The 21,662-nt window shown below is 48.9% G+C and overlaps 1 protein-coding gene across 9 annotated transcripts in view; it reads left to right on the forward strand.

The window, feature by feature from the left end:
* The window catches only part of SPEG (striated muscle enriched protein kinase), a 102,383-nt gene that overhangs the window by 77,652 nt on the left and 3,069 nt on the right, over positions 1-21,662 (forward strand). For 8 of the 9 annotated variants that reach the window (XM_035126758.3, XM_088652898.1, XM_035126749.3 and 5 more), the window contains 19 exons: positions 655-855; positions 1,043-1,103; positions 1,520-1,597; positions 3,396-3,568; positions 5,372-5,398; positions 5,753-5,905; positions 7,260-7,302; positions 7,599-7,667; positions 8,116-10,339; positions 10,802-10,957; positions 11,809-11,925; positions 12,473-12,640; positions 13,176-13,298; positions 14,236-14,400; positions 14,896-15,667; positions 16,773-17,012; positions 18,980-19,203; positions 20,422-20,497; positions 20,804-20,953. In XM_035126758.3, coding sequence (XP_034982649.3) covers positions 655-855; positions 1,043-1,103; positions 1,520-1,597; positions 3,396-3,568; positions 5,372-5,398; positions 5,753-5,905; positions 7,260-7,302; positions 7,599-7,667; positions 8,116-10,339; positions 10,802-10,957; positions 11,809-11,925; positions 12,473-12,640; positions 13,176-13,298; positions 14,236-14,400; positions 14,896-15,667; positions 16,773-17,012; positions 18,980-19,203; positions 20,422-20,497; positions 20,804-20,953 — 5,220 coding nt within the window. The remainder of the gene's footprint in view (positions 1-654; positions 856-1,042; positions 1,104-1,519; positions 1,598-3,395; positions 3,569-5,371; positions 5,399-5,752; positions 5,906-7,259; positions 7,303-7,598; positions 7,668-8,115; positions 10,340-10,801; positions 10,958-11,808; positions 11,926-12,472; positions 12,641-13,175; positions 13,299-14,235; positions 14,401-14,895; positions 15,668-16,772; positions 17,013-18,979; positions 19,204-20,421; positions 20,498-20,803; positions 20,954-21,662) is intronic. The other variant, XR_015946107.1, reaches the window with a different exon arrangement.

The raw sequence follows: 21,662 nt of genomic DNA on the forward strand, positions 1-21,662 counted from the left end.
GCAAAGGAGCGGATGCACTTCTTGGCCACAGGAGGCTGACCAGGTCTGTCCCCCTTGGGTACAGTTTGCTGATCCCTGGGGCTCACACAGTAAGGCAGTGGCAGCATCTTGCTGCTTTTCCACCTTTGCTCACATATGGGGATTTAATCTGAACCGATTCTTCCTGGGGGGAGGGGGGCAATTACCTCTCACTCCCACGCATGTGGAAGGATGCAGCAGACACCTGCCTGTACTACCACCTTGCCCCTGAATTGTGGCAAAGCCTCCCGGCTTCCAGAACACTCTGCTGGTGATAGTGGCACAGCCTCAACCCTGGGAGTAGAGCCTTTCACCGAGGCTTCTCACATTGCTTTGGTAAAAGCCTGTGCTTTACCAGCATTTAATTGATATATTAATTGGAGGCCGCCTTTCCCTTCAGGTTTAGAACAAGTTTTCTAGAGGGGACTAGAAAACAGCAGGGGCTGGACCTGTTCTCTCAAGAACGTGGTTTGCTTCTCCAGCACTCCTCCATCCTCACTTTGCCATGCCCTCTGACCTCTTTCCTTGAGCAGCTGGGCCAAGGTCAAAGCAAGATGACCATAACTCAGCAAAACAAGGGGAAGAGCAAGGAATGAGTCTGGGTGGTGCCTCATGATGACCTGTGCTGTTCCTCAGGGGAGCCTTTTCATACGTGCGGAGAGTGACCCAGAAGAGTTCCGGTTTGGCCTTTGCCGCCAAGTTCATCCCATGCCGCGCCAAAGCTAAGAAATCAGCACGCCGTGAGCTTGGCATCATAGCTCAGCTGGACCACGAACGCATTGTCTACTTCCATGATGCCTTTGAGAAGAGGAATGCCATCATCATTGTCATGGAGTTGTATCCTCCATTTGGGAGATCTGTTGGTGGTTGGGAGACACAGTATCCGGGGCAGTAGGCCATATGTGTGTGTGTGTGTGTGTGTGTGTGTATGGTTATGAGGGACTCCTAGGTGGACACTGCTTTTGAGAAGCTGGCAGGGTGGGGGCCTCTACTTACATGACATTTCCCTTGACGGACTATACAGCTGCACAGGAGAAGAACTGCTAGAGCGGATTGCAAGGAAGACCTCTGTGAGCGAATCTGAAGTAAGAGCAGGCTGCTGTCATGGGAACAGGCCCTCAAGGCCATCTTATCTTCATTGTCCTGGAAGGGCTTCATTTCTTAGAAAATGTATTAATGTCCCCTTTTCAGCCTGTATGGCTTTCCTATTAGTTTACATGCAATAAAAAATACCACAGCAAAAGAAAACAACTGTGCAGGCAGTGAAGCAGCAGGTAAAGTAAAATCATAGAGTTTGAAAATGATTGAAAAGCAATAGATCTTAAAAAAAACCCCACCAAAACCTTACTAAACAAGTACCAGGGACAAGGACGAGCAGATTTCCATAGCAATGACAAGTTGGTGATTGGGGCTCCAATCCCGCCTTCTGTGTGTGTCTAATTGGATGTCTCTCTGTTTGACTGTACCTTACTCTGACTGTTGCTGGGTTACTCCCCTGCAGATACGTTGCTACATGCGGCAGGTCTTGGAGGGTGTCGGCTACCTCCACCATCATGGCATCTTGCACCTTGACATTAAGGTGAGTGCACCCTGGCTTGTCCTGCTGTGGTCATCCTTGGCCCTCATCTGTATTCCCTGAGCATTTGGCTCAGCTGGGTTGGGATTCAACTCTTCCTTTGTACATTAAAACTATACACATATATAAAATCTATTAAAACTACAGTAAGGGTGAGCAGAAGGGGGACTGGGATCTACTAGTAGATTTCTAGGTGACTTGATGTAGATTGGCAAGGATTTCTGACTCCCCAATTGTTTAACAATGACAGCAAAAAAATTATTATTGTCATCATTGATTTATCAGTTGCCTTCTGAACAGCTGTCTCAAGATGATGTGCACTAAAGATAATTAGAAACAGTTAAAAACACACACACAAAAAAACACACATTTAAAACAAAGCTAAAACTGTATAATGTAGACACTTGTGGTAAAGACCCATTTATCCAGCTGGGAAAGCCTGTCTGAACAAAAATGTCTTCAGTTGTTTCCGGAAAGTGCAGATAATGGGTGCCTGTCGCATCCCTCCCTTAATTATACTGCTGAAAGAAAAGAAAAAAACATTTTAGGGTGGGAGGATAACCAGGAGTGGGTTTTTGTGTGAAAGGATTGTGAGCTCTGTTTTGTTCTCTTACTCAAAACAAATTATTGCGTCTGGTTCTTTTATTCTGAGAAACACACCTGAGATTTTTCAAGTACTGTACAATAAAACCAAACCAACATGTAAACCAGCACACATAGTACATAAATGTACAGAATAGTATACAGAGAACCCCAAACAAGGGAGAAAAGGAAAGAAAGAACCCCTCCACCCCCTGTCCAGAATGGGAATAACACCAGGAAGAAGACACACCTTGTACACAATCTCACCAATAGGACACATATATCACAAAACAATGAAAGAAAATGGGGGCAGGCACATTCTATGGGACATGATAAGAAATGATGCTGCCCCACCTATGATATCACACTTCACCAAAAGAATTGATGGCAGAGAGGTGGCCTGGGCTCCCCCACACTGGAATTCTTATAAGAGGAAAAAAGGAACCTGTCACTTTTTATTTCACCTTTGGCTGGGTGAGTTTTTCAGATAAAGCTTCCTGCCATATCTGGTTGTGCCACCTCTGGAGGGTAGGTTGTGGTTCACTTTTCCGATCTCCATCCATGCAACCTGGAGGAGATGGATTGTTAGCATGGCATTGAAAATTTTAATGTGATGTGCTGGTACAGTTCTCTGGATTTGTGCAATTCTAAGGGATCAATAAACACACCTGCTCCTCCATTCAGGAGTTTGCTGGAAATAGTTACAAGCATGCATGGCATTGAGGAAGTAGTGGACATGAAAAGGGACTAGACACCTTTCTGAAGACCACAGCATAGCTCACTGGTGTGAATAATGCAATGTTGGCTGTAGGGAATCCCTTGGAGAAGGGAATGATTTCTGTAATCTGTGCCTATTGTGGGTGAGTGCCCTGTTTCTCCTATTTTAAGACGTAGTCATAAAATAAGCCATAGCAGGATTTTTGAGCATTCAAGGAATATAAGCCATACCCTGAAAATAAGACATACTGATAGGCACAGCAGCAATGCTGGGTGCGGAAGGAGGAGGAGGAGGAGGAGGGGGGAAAAAATAAGATATCCCCTGAAAATAATCCATAGTGTGTTTTTTGAGGAAAAATAAATATAAGACAGTGTCTTATTTTCGGAGAAACGCGGTATCTGTCACAGTGCTGCACATTTCACAGTTGTGAATTATTTTGCTTACCTAGCAGCTTTTTCTCAGGGCACCTCCTTAATACCTCTCCACTTTCCTTTCCCACAGCCTGAAAACTTGCTGCTGGCTGAACCCGGCAGCGATCAGGTGCGAATCTGTGACTTCGGCAATGCCCAAGAGCTGATTCCAGATGAGCTGCAGTACTGCAAGTATGGCACCCCCGAATTTGTGGGCCCCGAGATTGTCAGCCAGAGTCCAGTCTCCGGTGTCACCGATGTTTGGTAAACAGATGCACCTGCACAATATGATGTATGTCTGTGCACACACATCCCTGAAATGAGCACCGGAAAGGAGAAATTAAAAGCTAAAGGGGATTTCCTGAGCTTGAATATTGGGCAATTTCAGGGAGGAGGAATTACTGGGATAAGCCCTTGCTTAACCTGTAGCCCATAAGGTTTTTCTGGGACTGGGGTTTTTCTGCCTATTGGAAGAACAAACTCAGTTGGACCTGGGCTTGCAATTGCTGGTTTGTATGGGGAAGAGTCAGCACAGGAGAGGTGTCAGGGTTGCTCCCTATCACGGACTGTGCAACTTGTTTTGCCTTGACTCTTGCAGATCAGTCCATGCTGTTTCCCCTTAAGGACAGTGCAAAACACTTTTTTGTGTAAGTCTTACTTGGGGAGTGTGAGCATGATGCACTGGGCTCATTATTGCCCATTCTACTGTAGTGCATTTGTTTCAACATTAAGTTGGACCCTGACCTCTTGAAGACCCCTTACAATTTCAAACACTGCAGACCCTAGAATGGCCTGGTGCTCTGGGCTCCCTGATCATGGAGCCATACCATTTGCTAGCCAGGGGCTAATCTAATCTATCTATTGTTACATGCACCCCCAAGGCTCCAAACAGTGAGAACTCCAGGAGTGTGTCGTAAATTTCTGAAGGCTTGCTTTTGTTTTGTGATATATGGTTTATTTGCAGGGCCGGCCCTACGGCCAGGCTGGGTGGCGCAGGGCGCCAGGGCGCCTGCCCGCCGGGGGGGCTGTGCAGCTGCGCAAGCCGCTCACGCAGCTCTGGCCGCGCAGCTCTGCCCGCCCGCCGCGCTGGGAAACGGGGCAGGGTGGGGGCGCCAGAGGGATCTGTCGCACCACGGCGCCAGGCGCCAAATATACTTAAGACGGCCCTGTTTATTTTCACATGCATACAGTACAAGTTGAGCATAGGTGGAGTTTCACAGCATTAAACACACTCCAACAGATGCTTCTCCCTCATCAGATTAGGGGGGCCGCCAGCAACATAGTATTTTTGCAGAGAGCAAAAACAGAGGCATATGAGTTAGCACATTTCACAGCTGGGACGGGGAAGGCAAGCCCCCTTCCCAAAAGGATCTCTTCTGGCAGAGGGGTCTCCAGCCTTTAGCTCCTGTAGAAACAGATCACTTGTACTTGACCATCTGTTTTACAGAACAAAGCCACCACACCTTGTCTGACAAATGAAATAGCCCTTCTATTGTCCTGGCGTGCTCTAGTCCATGGGGTCACAAAGAGTCGAACACGACTAAATGACTAAAGAGCAACAATTGTCCAGACCCTAACCTTACAATCACAGAATCATTGAGTTGGAAAGAACCTCAACCAGCTCAACCCCTGATACCATCATCCCATTTAATCTATCTATCTATCTATCTATCTATCTATCTATCTATCTATCTATCTATCTATCTATCCTTAAGGTCACTAAGTATAGGTACCACCTGGATCATATAACTCAGGGGTCAGCAAACTTTTTCAGCAGGGGGCCGGTCCGCTGTCCCTCAGACCTTGTGGGGGGGCAGACTATATTTGGGGGGGGGGGTGAACGAATTCCTATGCCCCACAAATTACCCAGAGATGCATTTTAAATAAAAGGACACATTCTACTCATGTAAAAACATGCTGATTCTCGGACCGTACGTGGGCCGGATTTAGAAGGCAATTGGGCCGCATCTGGCCCCGGGCTTTAGTTTGGGGACCCCTGATATAACTTAACTCCTCCTAGAGATGTCCTGTCAAAGCACTGAAATTTTGTCTGTTCTTTCTTTACAGGCCAGTGGGAGTAATCACATATCTATGGTAAGCCTCAGGTTGGAGGACTATGCTGGGACTGTTCAGGTTCTTCCCATCTCCCTTGTGGCTCTACCATATTATGGTAAAGAAAAGGCACAATGAGAAAGACCAGGGCTCTTCCTTGTCTTGGAAGCAGATCATTCCACCACTATGCTTTGACATAGTGTTCCCATTCAGCTCTCCCGAGAGCCATGCTCTACTGTCTCTAGGGTGTGAAGTGTGGCTTGGGGAACCTTGAAAAGCTACCCCAGTAAATTTCCTCACCCCATCGCTACATCTTTGCATGCAAGGGCATGGGAAACCCAGAAAGCTTGCCCCAAGTCTGCCAGCCAAAGATTTTCTGACTATTCCTTCTCTCAGTCTCACAGGGATCTCCCCGTTCGTGGGTGAGAACGACAAGACAACGCTCATGAACATCCGCAACTACAACGTGGCTTTTGAGGAGAGTATGTTCACAGGACTGACGAGAGAGGCTAAAGGCTTTGTTATCAAAGTGCTGGTTAATGATCGCCTGTAAGTAATAGGGTATATTAAGGGTCTCCCTGAGGATTTCGATAGAGGCATTTACCTGCGTGGGATGCAAAGAGGACTCCCCACAGACATACTCCCTGCCCCCATGGCAGAGAGAGGGGAAAAACAACTATAATTATTCCTTCTCTGAGAAAGAAAGGGAAAGCTATGTGTCCAGAGGCACAGAAAGAAAAGCCACCTTAGGGTGGGGGCCAAAGAGAGTTCCAGGCCTCCCCTACCTGGGTAAGTCACCAGCAGGCTGCCAGGGCTTTGCAGCGAGAAAATTATGCCCTAGGGCCCCTCCAGGCATCCTTTTTATTGTGTATTGATGATGATTTGTGCTCAGGATGCTCTCAGGGTGGCTACACGTGAACATGTGGCTTCCTGCTGAAATCCTGTGATTTTTTATACCACAAGGATTCTGATATACTTTTGTTCAGCTTTTGTAGCCTTATAGCCCCTACAGATGGCAACAATGTGATAGCATTGAGGAAGCATTAGAGAAGTCAAAGGAAACCAAAATAAATCTCTAATGGACTATTATTGTGCCAAGAACATATTGCAGAACACACACACACACACACACACACACACACACAATAAAACAACTGCCCAAAGGGGCCAACACGCACTACATCCACTTTAACACACCATTTGCACTTAGGAAAATTACAGAGAAATGCACTGGAAAGTGTGGGGCAAATGAATGGTTAAGGAGATGTAGGAACCCCAAACTAGCAAATGAGGATGAACGATCATTGTTGTATAACCTTCCCACAAACAAATCGGATCGAATGCTCAATGAAGAACAGACATGACATAACCTCTGTCTGCGTAAGCAAATCAGGATGACAGCTCAGTAAACAGGTTGTCTGAAGGAGCACAAAGACACACAATGCTTGGGGACAACTCCCACCCCGCAAAAAGCTTTGATTACCCATGTGATCCTCTCACCCTGACTTCCATGTCTACTATAGTAGCAAGCAGGAATAGTGTATTATTTACTTATGTAATGTATTTTAATCCTACCTCTTGGGAGGGGAATCAAGGTGATTGTGCAAGAGTGATCCCACTCTTTTTAAGTTGTGAGGTTTGTTAGCTGTTCTAGAAAGCAAGGAAATGCTCTCACAGTCCTTTGATTCAAGCCTGGGAAGAAGGAGCATTGGAAGGCAAGTAATCAGAGGAAGCCATTCTGCTTTTGGTGGGAGAGAGGAGAGTGATTGGAGGTGGGCTGGAGGAAGCAGAAGGAAAGGAGCAGTGTGTGGAAGTGTGGGGTGTGTGGGCTTTAGCTGCAGCTTTCCTCTACGCTAGCAAAAGCTGTATCTACATATTGACTCATTCTTGTTTTCCTTCACAGGAGACCCAATGCAGATCAGACCCTGGAACATCCCTGGTTCAAGGTAAGTCCCTTTGCTGATGCCTCTTTAGAAAGAGAAGTGGGGCCTATTTTGGGTGGTGGGGCCTTTCTCTAGGCAGGAGAAAATCTTGGTAGCTCAAAGTGGGGGAGGTTACTTCAAGCAAAGGCTTCTGCCACACATGCAGGGAGCAAAAGCAACTCTTTCCAGCTGCCTGAGCCAGAGGCATCTCTTTGGCCATTGTGGGAAACAGGCTGGACTAGATAGGCCTTTGGTTTGACCCGGCTACAGGGCTCTGCTTCTGTTCTTCTGACCCTGCCTGCTTCCACCCTTCCTTTCAGACATTAGCCAAGGGCAAGAGCATCAGTACAGATCATCTCAAGCTCTTCATATCTCGCCGGAAATGGCAGGTAAACTTGGTATCGGAGACAGGAAATGCCTTGGTAGCTGTCAGTGTGCTGGCAATTTATTGATTGGTTGATTTGAGGTTGTGATTTTCCTCCAGCAGCAAAATCAAGGAGGGAGTGGATGGGAAGGTGGACACTATTGTGCAGAAAATGCTGCTGTGGAGCACAAGTGGTGTGTGTGTGTAATTGTGAGTGTGTGCATATGTCTGTGTGTGCATATGACCCTGCGAGTTGCTAGATGCGGCCCCTGACAGTTTTCCATTGTGCTCTTCAGAGGTTGTTGGTCAACCAGCGTGTCCAATGGTCAGGGGTGATGGGAGCTACAATCTGGCCTCATCAGGAGGGTGGGCAGCCAAGACTGTGAAATGAGGTGTGGGTGGAACAGAGGCTCTCTGGGTCTTTGCTTGAGCTCCATCCCATTCTCCCCTCAGCGTGTGCTCTCTTTCCCCAGCGCTCCCAGATCAGCTACAAGTGTAACATGGTGCCACGGCCTATTCCCGAGCTCCTAGAGGACACATCCAGCCACTTGTCCATTGCTGTGCCTCGCCTCCTCAAGGAGACCTCGGTGTTGTCCTCCTCTTCGGATTCTGATGACCCAGAGGAGTTGCCCTACATTCCCATGCCCCATCAGCCCGAATTTTCTGGCTCCCGCATGTCCCTCACCGAGCTCCCAACAGATGATGAGCCTCTCAGCCCTGAAGGGGCTCCGGCAGATGAGGAGGGCACATTGATGGAGTGGCAGGATGATGAGGGGCAGGGAGCTGTGGTGGATCCCAAGAGAAAGGAAGAAGCAGAGCTCTCTTTCAGGAGGCAGAAGGGCACATTGCCACGGAAGCGCTCCACAGAGGCTGAGGAGCCTGGCTCTTCTGACGACGAGGCTTGTGAGGCCCAGAAAAGGCCAGAGTACCCCAGGAAGGCCTTGAAGAAAGGCTCCAGCCTGGATTCCCCAGAAGCATCTGACAAAGCTTCGCGTAAGGGTGAGCTGCGCCGTGGCAGCTCTGCCGATAGCGCCCTGTTGCTTAGTCTCCCTTCGGATGAAGCAGAGCCCCACTCCCGCAAACGCCTGACCAAAGCAGCCTCCATGGAGCTGCCCCGCCGGAGCCCCAGCCCTGGCACATTGTACCGCAGGAAGGGCGGGCTGCCAGAGGAAGAATACACCCAGCGCCTGGAGGTCATGCGGCAGCGCCTGCTGCACGGAAGTCCCGTGGACGGTAAATTGAGCGGCTTGCGAGGGCCGCTGCTGGAGACCCTCGGCCTTGAGAAAAAGGGCTTGAGGCCTCCCAGGCTGGAGAAGCAGCTGTCCCCCGGGCACAAGATGGTGCGCGCAGCCTCCAGCGAGACGGCTCCGCAGCACATGCCCCCCGAGGGGCGCCTCCTTCAAAAGAGCAGCTCCTTCAGCCATGGCGATGGGGAGCCTGTCACTCTGCACCGCCGCTCCGGAGCACCACTGGAAATCCCCTTAGCCCAAGCCGAAATCCAGAGGCTGAAAGAGACGCCGTCCCTCTCCGCTCTGAATGAATCCAGGCCCCACACGCCACATGAGGTTCCCTCCAAGCCGCCTACCCCTGAGGCGGAGGCAGGAACAAAGCCCATCGGCAGGGCTAGCTTGAGGAGACCAACCGCCAGGGGACCTGAGGAAAAGCCGTTGGCGAGATTGTCCAAACCTGACGCTCCAGAAGCTGTGAAAGCCATAGGCTCTCCAAGGGAGTCAACAACACGCACACCCATCTCACCCACCCCAGGCAGCTCGGCCCCCAAGCGTTCGGCCTACGCTGATGTTATGCAGACCCTGGCTGGCGAGTCATCCCAGGTCCCTCACAGGGAGGCCGCAGAACCTTCTGCAGCTGCCTCAGAAGGTATACCTCAAACCTTTCCAGCCACAACACAGTCCCACCACACTGCTGCCTTTGCCAAGAAGGCCGCACAGACCCCCGCCAAGGAACCTTCCCCCCAAGTTCGCTCCTCCAGTGCTGAGCACATCCTGGACATTGACTCTGAAGAGGTCTTTGAGGCCAAATTCAAGAGAGGCAGGGAAGGCTCCCTCAGCAGGGGCCGCAAGCTGCTCTCCAGGTCTGAGGAGCGGCAGCTGGCTGGGCCGCGGGAAGAGGGCATCTACCGGCCAAGCCCTGTGGGTGCTCCACTGGAGTTGTCCAAGTCTGGGGTCTCTCGACACCTGGGCGAGCGCTCTCGTTCCGTGCAGGACCTGCATGAAGTGGAGAAGGAGGGCGGCTTCATCCGCAGGATGTCAATGCGACTCCGACGCACGCCTCCCGTCGAGAGGAGGAAGGCCAAGGAGGAGGAAGGAGGGGGAGCGAGGCTGTCTGGGGGCCTGTCTTCCAAGGACAAAAAGGACTCAGACAGCCAGAAGTCGGAGCCTGGCTCCAGCGAGTCGCCCGTCATGGCTGTGCGCAGGAAGATCGGGACCACCATGGGGCGCCTCTCCACGCATCTGCGCAGCCACTCGCTACGTGGCGAGGAAGACCAGGCAGCTGCTGCTGGCGGCGACCGCGTCAGGCAGCCCGAGAAGAGAGCTCCTTTCCTCTCTCATCTGCGCCGTGCAACTTCTGAGGGGGAAAACCTGCGCCAAGTGGGTATCCCACAGAACCAGCTGGCAGCCCAGTCTGCAAGTGTCCCTTCCACGGAGTCCTTCCAATCTGACACATCCACAGGCAGCGGTGAGCAATGGTCTGCAACCATTTCCCACCTGGGAAAGCGTGTGTGTGTGTGTTGGGGTTGATGTTTCTCCATTGAGGGACCATGGCTCCTCTGGGCATGTTTAAAGGCATCCTTTAAGTGTTGTACGAGTTTTAATGTGGGGAAGGGAGCGAGGCTTACAAATTGTAGTTCCACCAACCTGTTGACCACTATTTTGGTTGTGGTACAAGTTTCAGGCAAATGCTGGAGGAACTGGGGATCAAGGAAGAGAGACAAAAGAGAGAATAGTAAGTTGGATAATTTAGAGGATGCTAACACGGCTGAGGGGGAGGAGTATGCGTGATCTGAGAGTGGCTAATCCTGCTCTGAACACACCACACAACCAGTAGAAGCAAACAGCGTCAAACAGGCCCCCCAACCATTTCCTAGAATTCTCTTGGCTTGCACAAGAAATAGCCCACCTATATCTGTCATTTTCACAGGTCCTGGTGAAAGCCAGCGGCGCGGTTCTCGCTGGGAACGCTGGAGCTTGTCCAGATCCAAGAAAGACAAGGTTGCTTCGCAGCCCAACATTCCTGCCAGCCTGAGAGGGGACGGTGTTGTCATTATGAGTCAACCCTATGTGCTCAGCGAGTCAGGTATGCCCATGAAGGAGTGTGGGGCCAGTGCTGCCACATTGAGATAAATTCAGCCTGGTGTGGCTGGTCAATGGAAGCCTGAGTTGCTCTCACCTGTTCAGCTGTGCTAGAAAGTTCCAGCCGCCGGGGCAATTGGAGCAGGCCGTTCTAAGGAAACGTGATGGCGAAGAACTGAACTTGCGTCTTCTCCACTCCACTCTATAGGGCAGGGGTGGGAAACCTTTTTCAGCCAGAGGGCCACATTTCCTCATGGATTGCTTGTCAGTGGTGGGCACAGCCAGGGGCAAAACTGAGTGGAAGAGGTGGGACTCTTTAGAGCAGGCCAAATTCCAGTCATGCAAAAGTCAGAGGTTACTCCTCACACCTCTAAATGACCAGGCAAGCAAGAGGCATTATTACCATTCAGGGACACATTCCAGCTAGGCAAAAACACTCAAGGAAATCATGGAACAGGAGCAGTGAGGGGTGGAGCGTGGGAAGAAGGGGTGGAGCCTGTGGAGAGAGGCATTGGCTATGTAGAATTCTGAGGGCCAGGCAGAGAGTCCTGTGGAGCTGCAATTGGCCCCCAGGCCTGGAGTTTCCCCAACCCTGTTACAGGGGATCATTTTTATGCTGGGGATGGAATTCCTGCTAAGCCTTTTAGCACCATTTATGTCAGGCATCCCCAAACTTTGGCCCTCCAGATGTTTTGGACTACAATTCCCATCTTCCCCAACCACTGCTCCGGTTAGCTAGGGATCATGGGAGTTGTAGGCCAAAACATCTGGAGGGCCACAGTTTGGGGATGCCTGATTTATGTGGTACTTGGAAGCAGCCTCGGATTTACCCCTTTTATTCTTTGTCCAACGCAGACTTCCCTCCAGTTTTCCACATAAAATTGAAGGACCAGGTATTGCTGGAGGGAGAGGCAGTGCAACTCTGCTGCCTTCCTGCAGCCAGCCCTGCCCCTCGCATACTGTGGATGAAAGGTAAGCAATGTGTCACGAGGAGTGTGTGTGTGTGTCCATGTTGGGGCTGAAAGAAGCAATATAGCTCTCAAGATCAGAAAGGTGGAGCCTGATAGCTGCTGACTTGTTTCCCAGTGTGTGACTCCTAACAGGTATCCTACCAGACAACCATGATGCAATGCCACCCAAGGCAGGTTAAGCCACAAAGCTAGGAGAGGTCAAGCCCAGAACTGAGCTGCCATTTGGGTGTCCATGCAGATAGACCTAGCTCTATACCCCTGCATCGCCATGGTGCAAATTGTGTATCCTTGCACTGGTTGCCATCCAAATGGTTACATTCTCTTGGAACTCAGAAGTGCCGGATTCTGTTGGGATAGAGACCCCTTGGGTTCAGCCAGGATAAGAGGTGCTCCGACTACTGATGAAGCTCACATGTTTGAGTAACTTGAGTATGAACTCTCTGGCAAAGACGCATTAGAGCACAAGCTACAGGAGGAGGATGTAAGGCAGTGTGCGGTATTAATATACCTAGAGTGTTTGTACGGATCGGTTTTCTTGTCCTCTGCAGATAAGCACGCCCTGGTATCAGAGGGTGTTCTCAACATTGTGGCATGTAAAGATGGCCGCCAGCTGCTCACCATCTCCAAAGTCTCCAAGAAGGATGCAGGCTTGTATGAATGCAACGCTACCAATGTATTGGGTACTGCCACCAGTTCCTGCACCCTGGCTGTAGCAAGTAAGGATAGAAAAAGAGTGCCCTGTGGTTCCCCACCATCCCACCCAAACATCCATGAGCCTGTTGCGGCAATATATCTCACGTACGGTAGCAATGCAAGAGAAATATGATTCAGTGTGCAGTGACAACCAAATCTATCAAAATCACCCATTCTGAAACAGCTCTCCTTTTACATTCACACTCATCTGAATTTTGAAGTGCAGTTCTCCAACCAAATAATGTTTACAAAAATGCATGTATTATAGGAATATATGCATAAAAATGAAGATATTTGTGTAAATACATGTACCTTAGTTTTTTAAAAAATGCATGCAGAAATTTATCAGGAGAAATTTGTACTAAAATGATGGTACATGAGGAGTTTTTTTAAAAAAAATCCACAAATTCTGCAAAATGTGGAGAATTGAATTTAAGACTGGGGGGGAAACAGAAACTGTGAGAAACGAAATCGACAGATCCTTCCATCCCATATCTCATAGGTTACTATCTTATGCTCTTCCATTCATTTCTCTTTTCTCAAACCTGTTCCTAACAGAGATTCCTGGGAGACCAGGCACCCCAGAAATCCCCCAGAAGTACAGGAACACAGTCCTGGTGCTATGGAGGCCAGCAGATACTCAGGCACCCTGCACGTACACGCTGGAGCGGAAGATGGATGGTATGAACTGGTGGGATGTGGAAAATATTGCCAGCTGCTTTCTGCCCTTTCCTTTGCAGAGGCTCTAGTCGTCACATGCATTCGCCCGGTTCTGTGTGGACCTTCTGTGGCTCCATATCCACCACCTCCATGGTTGCATGTGCAGAATTTTGTATCCTTCTAATAAGGCTACAGTGCAACTCGCAGTCATCTTCTCATTCCTACTCCTTTAGTTGCCTGCCCATTCCCAAACAGCTTGTGGTACATCAAGACCGAAAAGTATTGCTTCCTAGTAGTCTCCCTTCCCCATCCTTTTGCATTATATGCAGTTCTGTTACAGATTCAGACCAGATCTGAGGACAAGATACAGAGTTCATCACCTTTCTGTAGAGATGGGTGTTTTCAAGACTTGATTCAATCTTCGTGCAAGGCACAACCTCTTCCAGTGAACCCCCCGGAGGCAATATCCGGCCACTGTCACACATGTTTTGGTAACATAATCCAGATTTGATGCGTGCCCTACGTGGAGCTGATTCTCGAAAAGGTTCAGAAACTTTAGCTGGTGCAGAATTCAGTAGCTAGGATGGTGCTTATCAGAACATATGACTCGAATATTGTTCATTGGCTAACTGTTCCCAATTCAAAATCCTGGTTATGACTACAAATCCCCCAAACAGTTTGGAACCAAGCTATTTACAGTCCTGTCTTATTTGCATTCTTTCCCACACTTTGTGGAGCTCCCTGCCCTTTAAGGTCTAATCAACCCTCTCTTCACCTGCATTTCAGTCTGATGCCAAATCTTTTCTTCTTGCACTGCGTTTTCATTTTGATTTTTCCCCCTGCATTCTGTGGTTTTATTTTTTTGGTTTCTGGTTTTCAGCATTGGTTTTGTTTGGTCTTTAATGTGTTATATTTACTGCATATAGCTTTAACTGGTGTATTCCTTCCCCCGCCCCAGGAGAGCATGAGTGGAAGTTGGTCAGCTCAGGCATCGCTGACTGCTACTTCAACGTGACAGATCTCCCCATTGCGAGCATGGTCAAGTTTCGTGTTGCCTGTGCTAACAAGGCCGGACAAGGTCCCTACAGCAACCCCTCGGGGAAGGTCTTCATTGAGGGTGCAGGTGAGGACGAGGGAGGTGCTCTTAGTCCTGATAGTCTGAACCAACCAATAGGTTGATGTAGCTGTGCACACACCATTCATTGAAAATACATTCCCACCACTACCAGGGATGCTGGGAGCTATTGTTTATCCCTCACGGAGGTGCAATCTGCAGGACCTTTAACAAATTACAGTTCCCAGGATTCTTGAGGGGGATTTGTTTCAGATATATGGTATGCTATGCTTCGAAAACTGAAATGTGTGTATGCAGCCATTGTGCTTGCATGTACTCCACAAGCCATGTCCTAAATTCTGGCTGCAAGCCCACCTCATGGTGTCAAGGTGCAGCTGCCCTCGGTAGGGAGGATATTTCTTTTATTGAGCTGGCTCTGCCATAGTTGGGATTCCCACTGTTTGGTGGCTGAGAGGGATTCCCTCTATAGATTTTCCCTTGCCTTCTGGAAAGAGGCAGGCCCTCCTGTTTTGAGCCTAAATCAGCCTCCTTCTCCTCTCCCAGAACCCAAGGCTGCCTTCTCAGCTCTCACTGCCAAAAAGAGTACAACTGCCCTGGAGAAAGCCGCTTTCACCAGATCTACCCAGACCCTCACTGACCAGTCTCCCCAACCTGTGCGCAGAAATACAGGTCCCCTGCCGTCCTCCCCTCCCAGGAAGCACAAGGGGGCAGTGCCGGCACAAGGGGGTAAGGCTTCTGCTGCCCCAAAAGTGACTCAACCTGAGGAAAGGCCTCTGGCCACGGTGAAGGCCAAGCTCCCAATTGCAGCCCTGGTTCCATCCTCCAAGGAGGCCTCGTCTTCTGAACCTCCAGCTGTTGTGCCATCCACCTCTCCAGAGCCAGACTCGAAGCCTTCCAGAACAGCATCTTCTCTCAGCACCCACAGTGCCTCAGTGCCCACCAGGGTCTCGCCTGCTGCGGCATCCTCCCCTGGCTCTTCCGTCTCCAAGTTTTTGCCCATCTCTCCTGCCTTACCAACCCCCGTGGCAGACTCTCCAGCGACCGTCCCCCCAAAAGCTGTTCCCTACATGGCCACCTCTTTCATCTCCATCCCACCAAGGGCGCCCAGCACGACGGAAGGTGCACACAGCCAGCCAGTTACCCCCAGCCCAGAAGAGGTGCCTTCCCACACTCGCTTCCTGAGCCGCAGCACTACCCCTGGCCGGGACGCTGGGAGTGGGGCTCAGGGCAGGCTCACTTCAACTTCCAAGGACGAATCGTCATTGCGCCAAGGGGTCCCTCAAAAACCTTACACCTTCTTGGATGAGAAAGCAAGGTAAGAGATCTTTCATAGGGACATAGGAAGCTGACAGCAGGAGGTGGTCATTCTGGTCCACTATTATCTAGCAGTTGGTTCTCCAGTTTCACAGGAGAAAACCTTGTTCCCAGCCCTGCACCTGGATATGTCAGGGTCTGAACCTGAGACCTTCTCCTAGATAGAGTGCAAAGCAGTACAGAATGATGCCTCCCTCTGGTCTATTTCCGGACCAGGAATTTCTCAGCATTGGGTGCAGCAACAGGCCTTCTCTGATCCTGGATGTAACCAAGGCCTCTCATGTTGTGGCCATAGCATTAGCATCTCCCCTTGCCCCCGTCCGCTGTCTCCAATGTATCTTCAGAGATTTAGACCCCACACCAGAAGCCCTCCTTCTCCTTTGTGCCCAAGCGATGGTAAACCCTCTTTCATTCCCTTGTGGTACATTTCAGTCACGCACTTGACTCTCTGACTCTCATCTCCACAGGCCCAAGCACACCACCATGTTTATTGCATGAAAATTGCAAGAATCATATGGCAGTGGTTTCATTTCAACCAAGCTGGTGGAGATTAAACTTGTCACACAAATTCAAGAGCTGTTCTACGCATTATGCGGTTTAAAGTAGTAGACCAAAGTGGTAGAATTCTGGATTGCACTGCTTGATACTGCTGTGCCTGGGCAACACATATCTTTGAATCTTCCCTCCAGTGCTTTTAAAAAACCTTATATGTACTAAACTAGCTTGTCAGAAACATTTAGTTATAAACTCTCTTCTTAATGTGCTTGCATGCTACATGCAATGAACGTGTTACAAGATGGAGCATTCAAAAATGTGACACCTTCGCAGCTGTCATCTGGCGTGGTACTGTCCAAAACTGCACTACCACAGTCTTATAATCTCACTCTGTAAAGCAGATGGGGAACCTCCAGCCCACAGGCCAATCTTGGCCCACACTGTCACAGCCAATCCGGGGTGATTTAACTATGTGAAAACTGTTGTCATATCCACTGAACTCTGTGGTTACATGTGCAGTGCTGTGTGACAGAAGCTATGTACACTGTGCCTTAGCTTTTGTTAGACAGGCCTAGCAAGCGTCCAGACATGCTCCATGTATATATGTGCAGGGGCCGGTTTGGAGTGATCCGGGAATGTAAGGAGAATGCCACGGGCAAGCGATTCATGGCCAAGATTGTGCCCTATGAAACGGAAGGCAAGCAGAGCATCCTGCAGGAATACGAGATCCTAAAGGGCCTACACCACGATCGCATCATGACTCTGCACGAGGCCTACATCACCCCCCGCTATCTGGTGCTGATAGCTGAACACTGCCCTGGGAAGGAGATCCTCTACCACTTTGTTGACAGGTTTGCTGGGGGGTAGGTTGGGAGGCAGGAGTGGGTTAAGGGTGGGACTCCAAGATGTTAAGAGGAGAAGATCTGTGTCTGAGAGGGCCAAGCATGGGGCCACGGAGGGGTTTGGCTAACTAGCAAAGTAACAGAGAGTTACAAACATAAAAACCAGGATGAGACAGAAGTGTTGGTCTAATCACACGCAATGGGGGCATGAATCAGTTTGTGGGCCTGAATCAGTTTTAGTTGACCAGAAAATCCATGGCAGAGGTGATAACTGGGCCTATTCACAACAGGGCAATTGAAGAGGGCAAACTGTGCCACTGAATAGTCAGAATAGTAGAGCTGAAGGGAAATAAAAGTAACACAGTCCAGATACCTCCACTGGACCCAAACATTTGAACCTATTCCTTGTCATCTTCTGCTTTATAATATGGAACAGCAAGAGACAAGTAAATTATACTATGCTTTAAGACACAGCAGGACACCTTTAGTAAAATACATCTAGAGGGTTCAAGGAAGGGTATGGCTTGAATGAAGAGGTTACTGAGGACCACGTTATACAAAGGATTCCCCCCCCCCCGGGCAATCTTACTTCTGTGAATATGTAAAAGATAAATGGATATAAACCTTTCCTGCGCTTTGATGTTCATGAGATTGACATGAGCAACTGGATGTGTCCTGGATCTAGCACTGTTCAATATTATGAGTAATGACTTCAATAAAACATTAGATTTTGCTGATGATACAGAACCAGAATGGGTGTGGGAAGGACTTGCAAAATGTTTAGGCTATGATTCAAATGAGAAAGATCACAATCAGTTGGAGCATTGGGTGGGCTGGGGGATAAAACAACCAAACCCAACAAATGGATAAAACACAGAGCAGAAAACCCCAAGTAGACACAAGACAACTAGAGGTAACTGCTGCCTATTTTCCTAAAGTGTTGAGGGGCTGCCTCACCCCTATGTTTCAGGCTCCATGTGATTCTTCAAACACTCCTGTGGTTCCAGCAACCTGATAGCCTTCTCCTCCTCCATGAATTTGTCTCATCCTCTTTTCAAACCATCCAACTTGGTGGCCTTCACTGCCTCCTGTGAGACCAAGCACCATAGCTTGGCTGCTGCTGCTGCTGCGTGAAGAAGTACTTTGTTTTGTCTGTCCTGAATGTTCCAACATTCAGCTTCAGTGGATGTTGATGAGCTCTAGCATTATGAAAGAAGGAATCTGGTGGTGGTATTTAGTTGTGAAAAGTGGAACCTACAGCAACATGTTGCAGTGTGGAGTGCTTCTGTTCAGTCAGCCCGTCGTGCCTTTGTTTCATTTTCCATTCCACCCATTTCTCTGATGTCCCTCCAGCCGTCAGTCAAAATTCCATGGCTGCTAAATCTGCTTAATCCTCACTGGGATGTCCTTTGGGGCGCCTCTGTCCTGACCCTGTCCTCCCTCCTGTGTGGGGACAGTGCTATTTTGATTACACGTGCAAAGCCTAAGCAGCAGGAACAAAGGAAAATGCAAAGTAATGTAGAACAGAAACAGGGTGGCAGTGAAGTGACTCAAAGTAAAAATGAAAATAAGAAAACAACATATTGATCAGCCCTTGATCATTTAATGTCCCCCATTGTCACACAGCAACACACAAGGATGAGGTTGGGGTGGGGTTAAAATTTTAACTTCCAACCACTGTCAGCAAAAAAACATCATAGGTGAGCCTTGAATGGGGTTGTACAGACGGGGAAAAGATTTTAAAGAAAAGATCAGTTCAACAAATGCATGAAACCAAAACAAAAATAGATGTATAAGCTGTTTTTAAAAATAGAAAATATAATCATGGGTTTGCACTGTGTATAACATAAAGTCACCAGTGTGCTTATTTAGGAGTAATGGTACCATATTGTTGTTTAATTGTACCAGTACAAGTGCAAGGGAAGGGTTCTTGTGTCCTTCGCTCTATCCTCTCGGTGACATAACTTACTCTACAGGTTCCGTTACTCAGAGGATGATGTGGTGGGGTACGTAACACAGATCCTCCAAGGACTAGAATATCTGCATGGGCGGCGCATCATTCATCTCGACCTGAAGCCTGATAACATCATTGTCAGCCCCACAAACACATTGAAAATTATTGACTTTGGCAGTGCCCAGACCTACAACCCACTGGTGTTGCGCCAGCTGGGGCGTCGTGTTGGCACACTGGAGTACATGGGTGAGTAGCTTTATGGAACTGGCATACCAGAAGATTGGGTAGTGGAGGATGTGCATGAGATTTTGTGGGCAACGCAAACTGCTTGTGGAGTAGGTATGCCATGCAATGAACATATGTGGTACCTATAGGCTGAGCTATACATGTGGCTAATGGGTTGGAGTTGCATACTACTTAATTGACAAAGGGACTAGCACCAAAGAGTGCAGATGGCAGAAGTGGGGGGGGATTCCTTCCTGCCCAGAATGTTAAGTTCTTGGTTTCGCAGGCTACTCTTTTGCAGGACTCACACTAGGAGATGAGGACAGAACTTTAAATCATAGAGTTGGAAGGGACCCTAAGTATCTTCTGGTCCAACCCCCCTGCAATGCAGGAATATGCAGCTGTCCCATACAGGGATTGAACCTGCAACCTTGGCATTATCAGCACCATGCTCTAGCCAACTGAGCTTTCCCCAAACACTTTACTGCTAGGTGTTTTTTTTGTGATTTGCTGCTCCAGGCTTAGAGCTGTTTACTTTACACAGTTTTGTTCACCTCCCAGGCTAGACCACAGATGATTCACTTGCATCTTAACCATAGAGCAGCAGAGTATCAATCAGCTTAATCCAATGGGTGTCTCTAGCACAACAAACAGAAGCCCCTCTGGGCTCATTATGGCAATTTATTTATTTTTGCATAAGATCTATTGCCCACCATTCACCATAAGGTCCCAGGACAGCTTGTAAAAATATAATCATACAATTATAAACGCAAGTAAGGCGGTTTATACAATTATTATTTTTTAAAAAACAACAAGTAAAACCAGCAGTGAGGTGGCATGGAGGGGCAGAGACACCTACCTGCCTTTCTGGCATGTGATCCACTGCTGTTTACCAGGATGGAAAAGGAGGGTGGGAGGGACACTGGCGTGGTGCAAACACACCAACAGGAGCACCAGAGTGGCTCTGCCAGTGTGTTTTTCACTGTGCCAAATTCGCATCCAGCTCACCTCTCCAAATAAGCAGTAGTGACTGACCAATCAGGAGGTCAGGTAAACACTTCCCCCCACCCCACCATCCACCCCTGAGTTAAAGAGTTCCAAATAAAAGCAGGACAGCATAGGTTAAACAGAAGAGGTGGGTCCCACAAAACAAAAAAACCTTTAACTGTCGAAGGCCAGGGTAAAGTGGTGCAGCTTCTGTGCAGGGAAAGAGATGATCCTTCACTGTTTCCTTTGCAGCTCCAGAAATGGTGAAGGGGGATCCCATTGGTTCAGCAGCTGACATCTGGGGTTTGGGAGTCCTCATATACATCATGTAAGTATGGCTGAAGAGGGCGACTGTGGGAATCTGACAAGCAGGGGAGAAGAGGTGGAATTAGAAATGGATGTCCAGAGCCTTCTTTTCTGACTCACCTGACCAGATTCACTTAAAGGACAGGATTATCCTAGACTCCTGCCTGCAGTCATATTATCTCTGATGCACCATAAAAACTTCAGTTTGGTACCTCTGTTCCCCATGGAGGTGCTGTTCCTCCCTTGCAGCTGGGAGTGCTGGTTTGATGGACGAGTGATATTGTGCATGTGTGTGCCCTGCACTTTTATCTTCTGTTTTGCTTGTCAGGCTCAGTGGACGCTCCCCATTCTTTGAGATGGATCCCTTGGAAGTAGAGAGCAGGATCCTGGCAGGGCGTTATGATGCCTTCAAGTTGTACCCCAACGTCTCCCAGAGTGCTGCACTCTTCATCCGCAAGGTTCTCTCTGCCCATCCATGGTGAGTGAAAGAAGGGTGAAAGGCCTTGGAGGCAACGCCATGGGATGGGTGGAGAGGAAAAGCTGCCTTTGTAAAGAGCCGTGGAACAGACAGACCTAGAATCTGGGGGAGCTTCAAGGCAGAACTCAGATTATGGATGGCATCTGAGCCATGGGAGTGGTGCTATGGCCACAGCCCCTATGTCAAAAAAAAAAGCAGGTACTACTTAGTCTTGGATTAGTCCAGAGTTCAGTAATAAAGTCCTGAGAGCTAAATGAGCTGCTGAGGTTGAGAAATTCCACAGTAGATCTTTTCAGCAGTAGCAGGATGCAGTCTTGAGTCCAACATCCCTGAGGTCACCATCATCCTTGATGTTTAAAGTGTTTGTACCAGGGATGGGGAACCTGGGGCCCTATAAATGTCCTTTGACTCCAACTCCCATCAGCCCTAGCCTAAATGGCCAGTGGTCAGGGATGGTGGGAGTTGCAGTCTATCTGGACTAATGATACCAGGACCTGTAATTCCGAACCAGAGGAAGCTAGGTAGGACTGTACTCAGTCTCTAAAGCAAACTGACCATGCAACCCTAGGCATGTGTGCCTGGAAGTAAATTCCACTGTGCTCAATATGGCGTACTCCCAAGTATGCAGGACTCCTGGTGAGTGAGAATGGGCTGTTCTAGGAGATGAGAGTCCTGTTTTCTGTAACTTTTCTGTTACAAAGTCTGGTGT

This window comes from Zootoca vivipara, chromosome 1 (genome assembly GCF_965207765.1).
Source record: "Zootoca vivipara chromosome 1, rZooViv2.hap1.1, whole genome shotgun sequence".
NCBI lineage: Eukaryota > Metazoa > Chordata > Lepidosauria > Squamata > Lacertidae > Zootoca > Zootoca vivipara.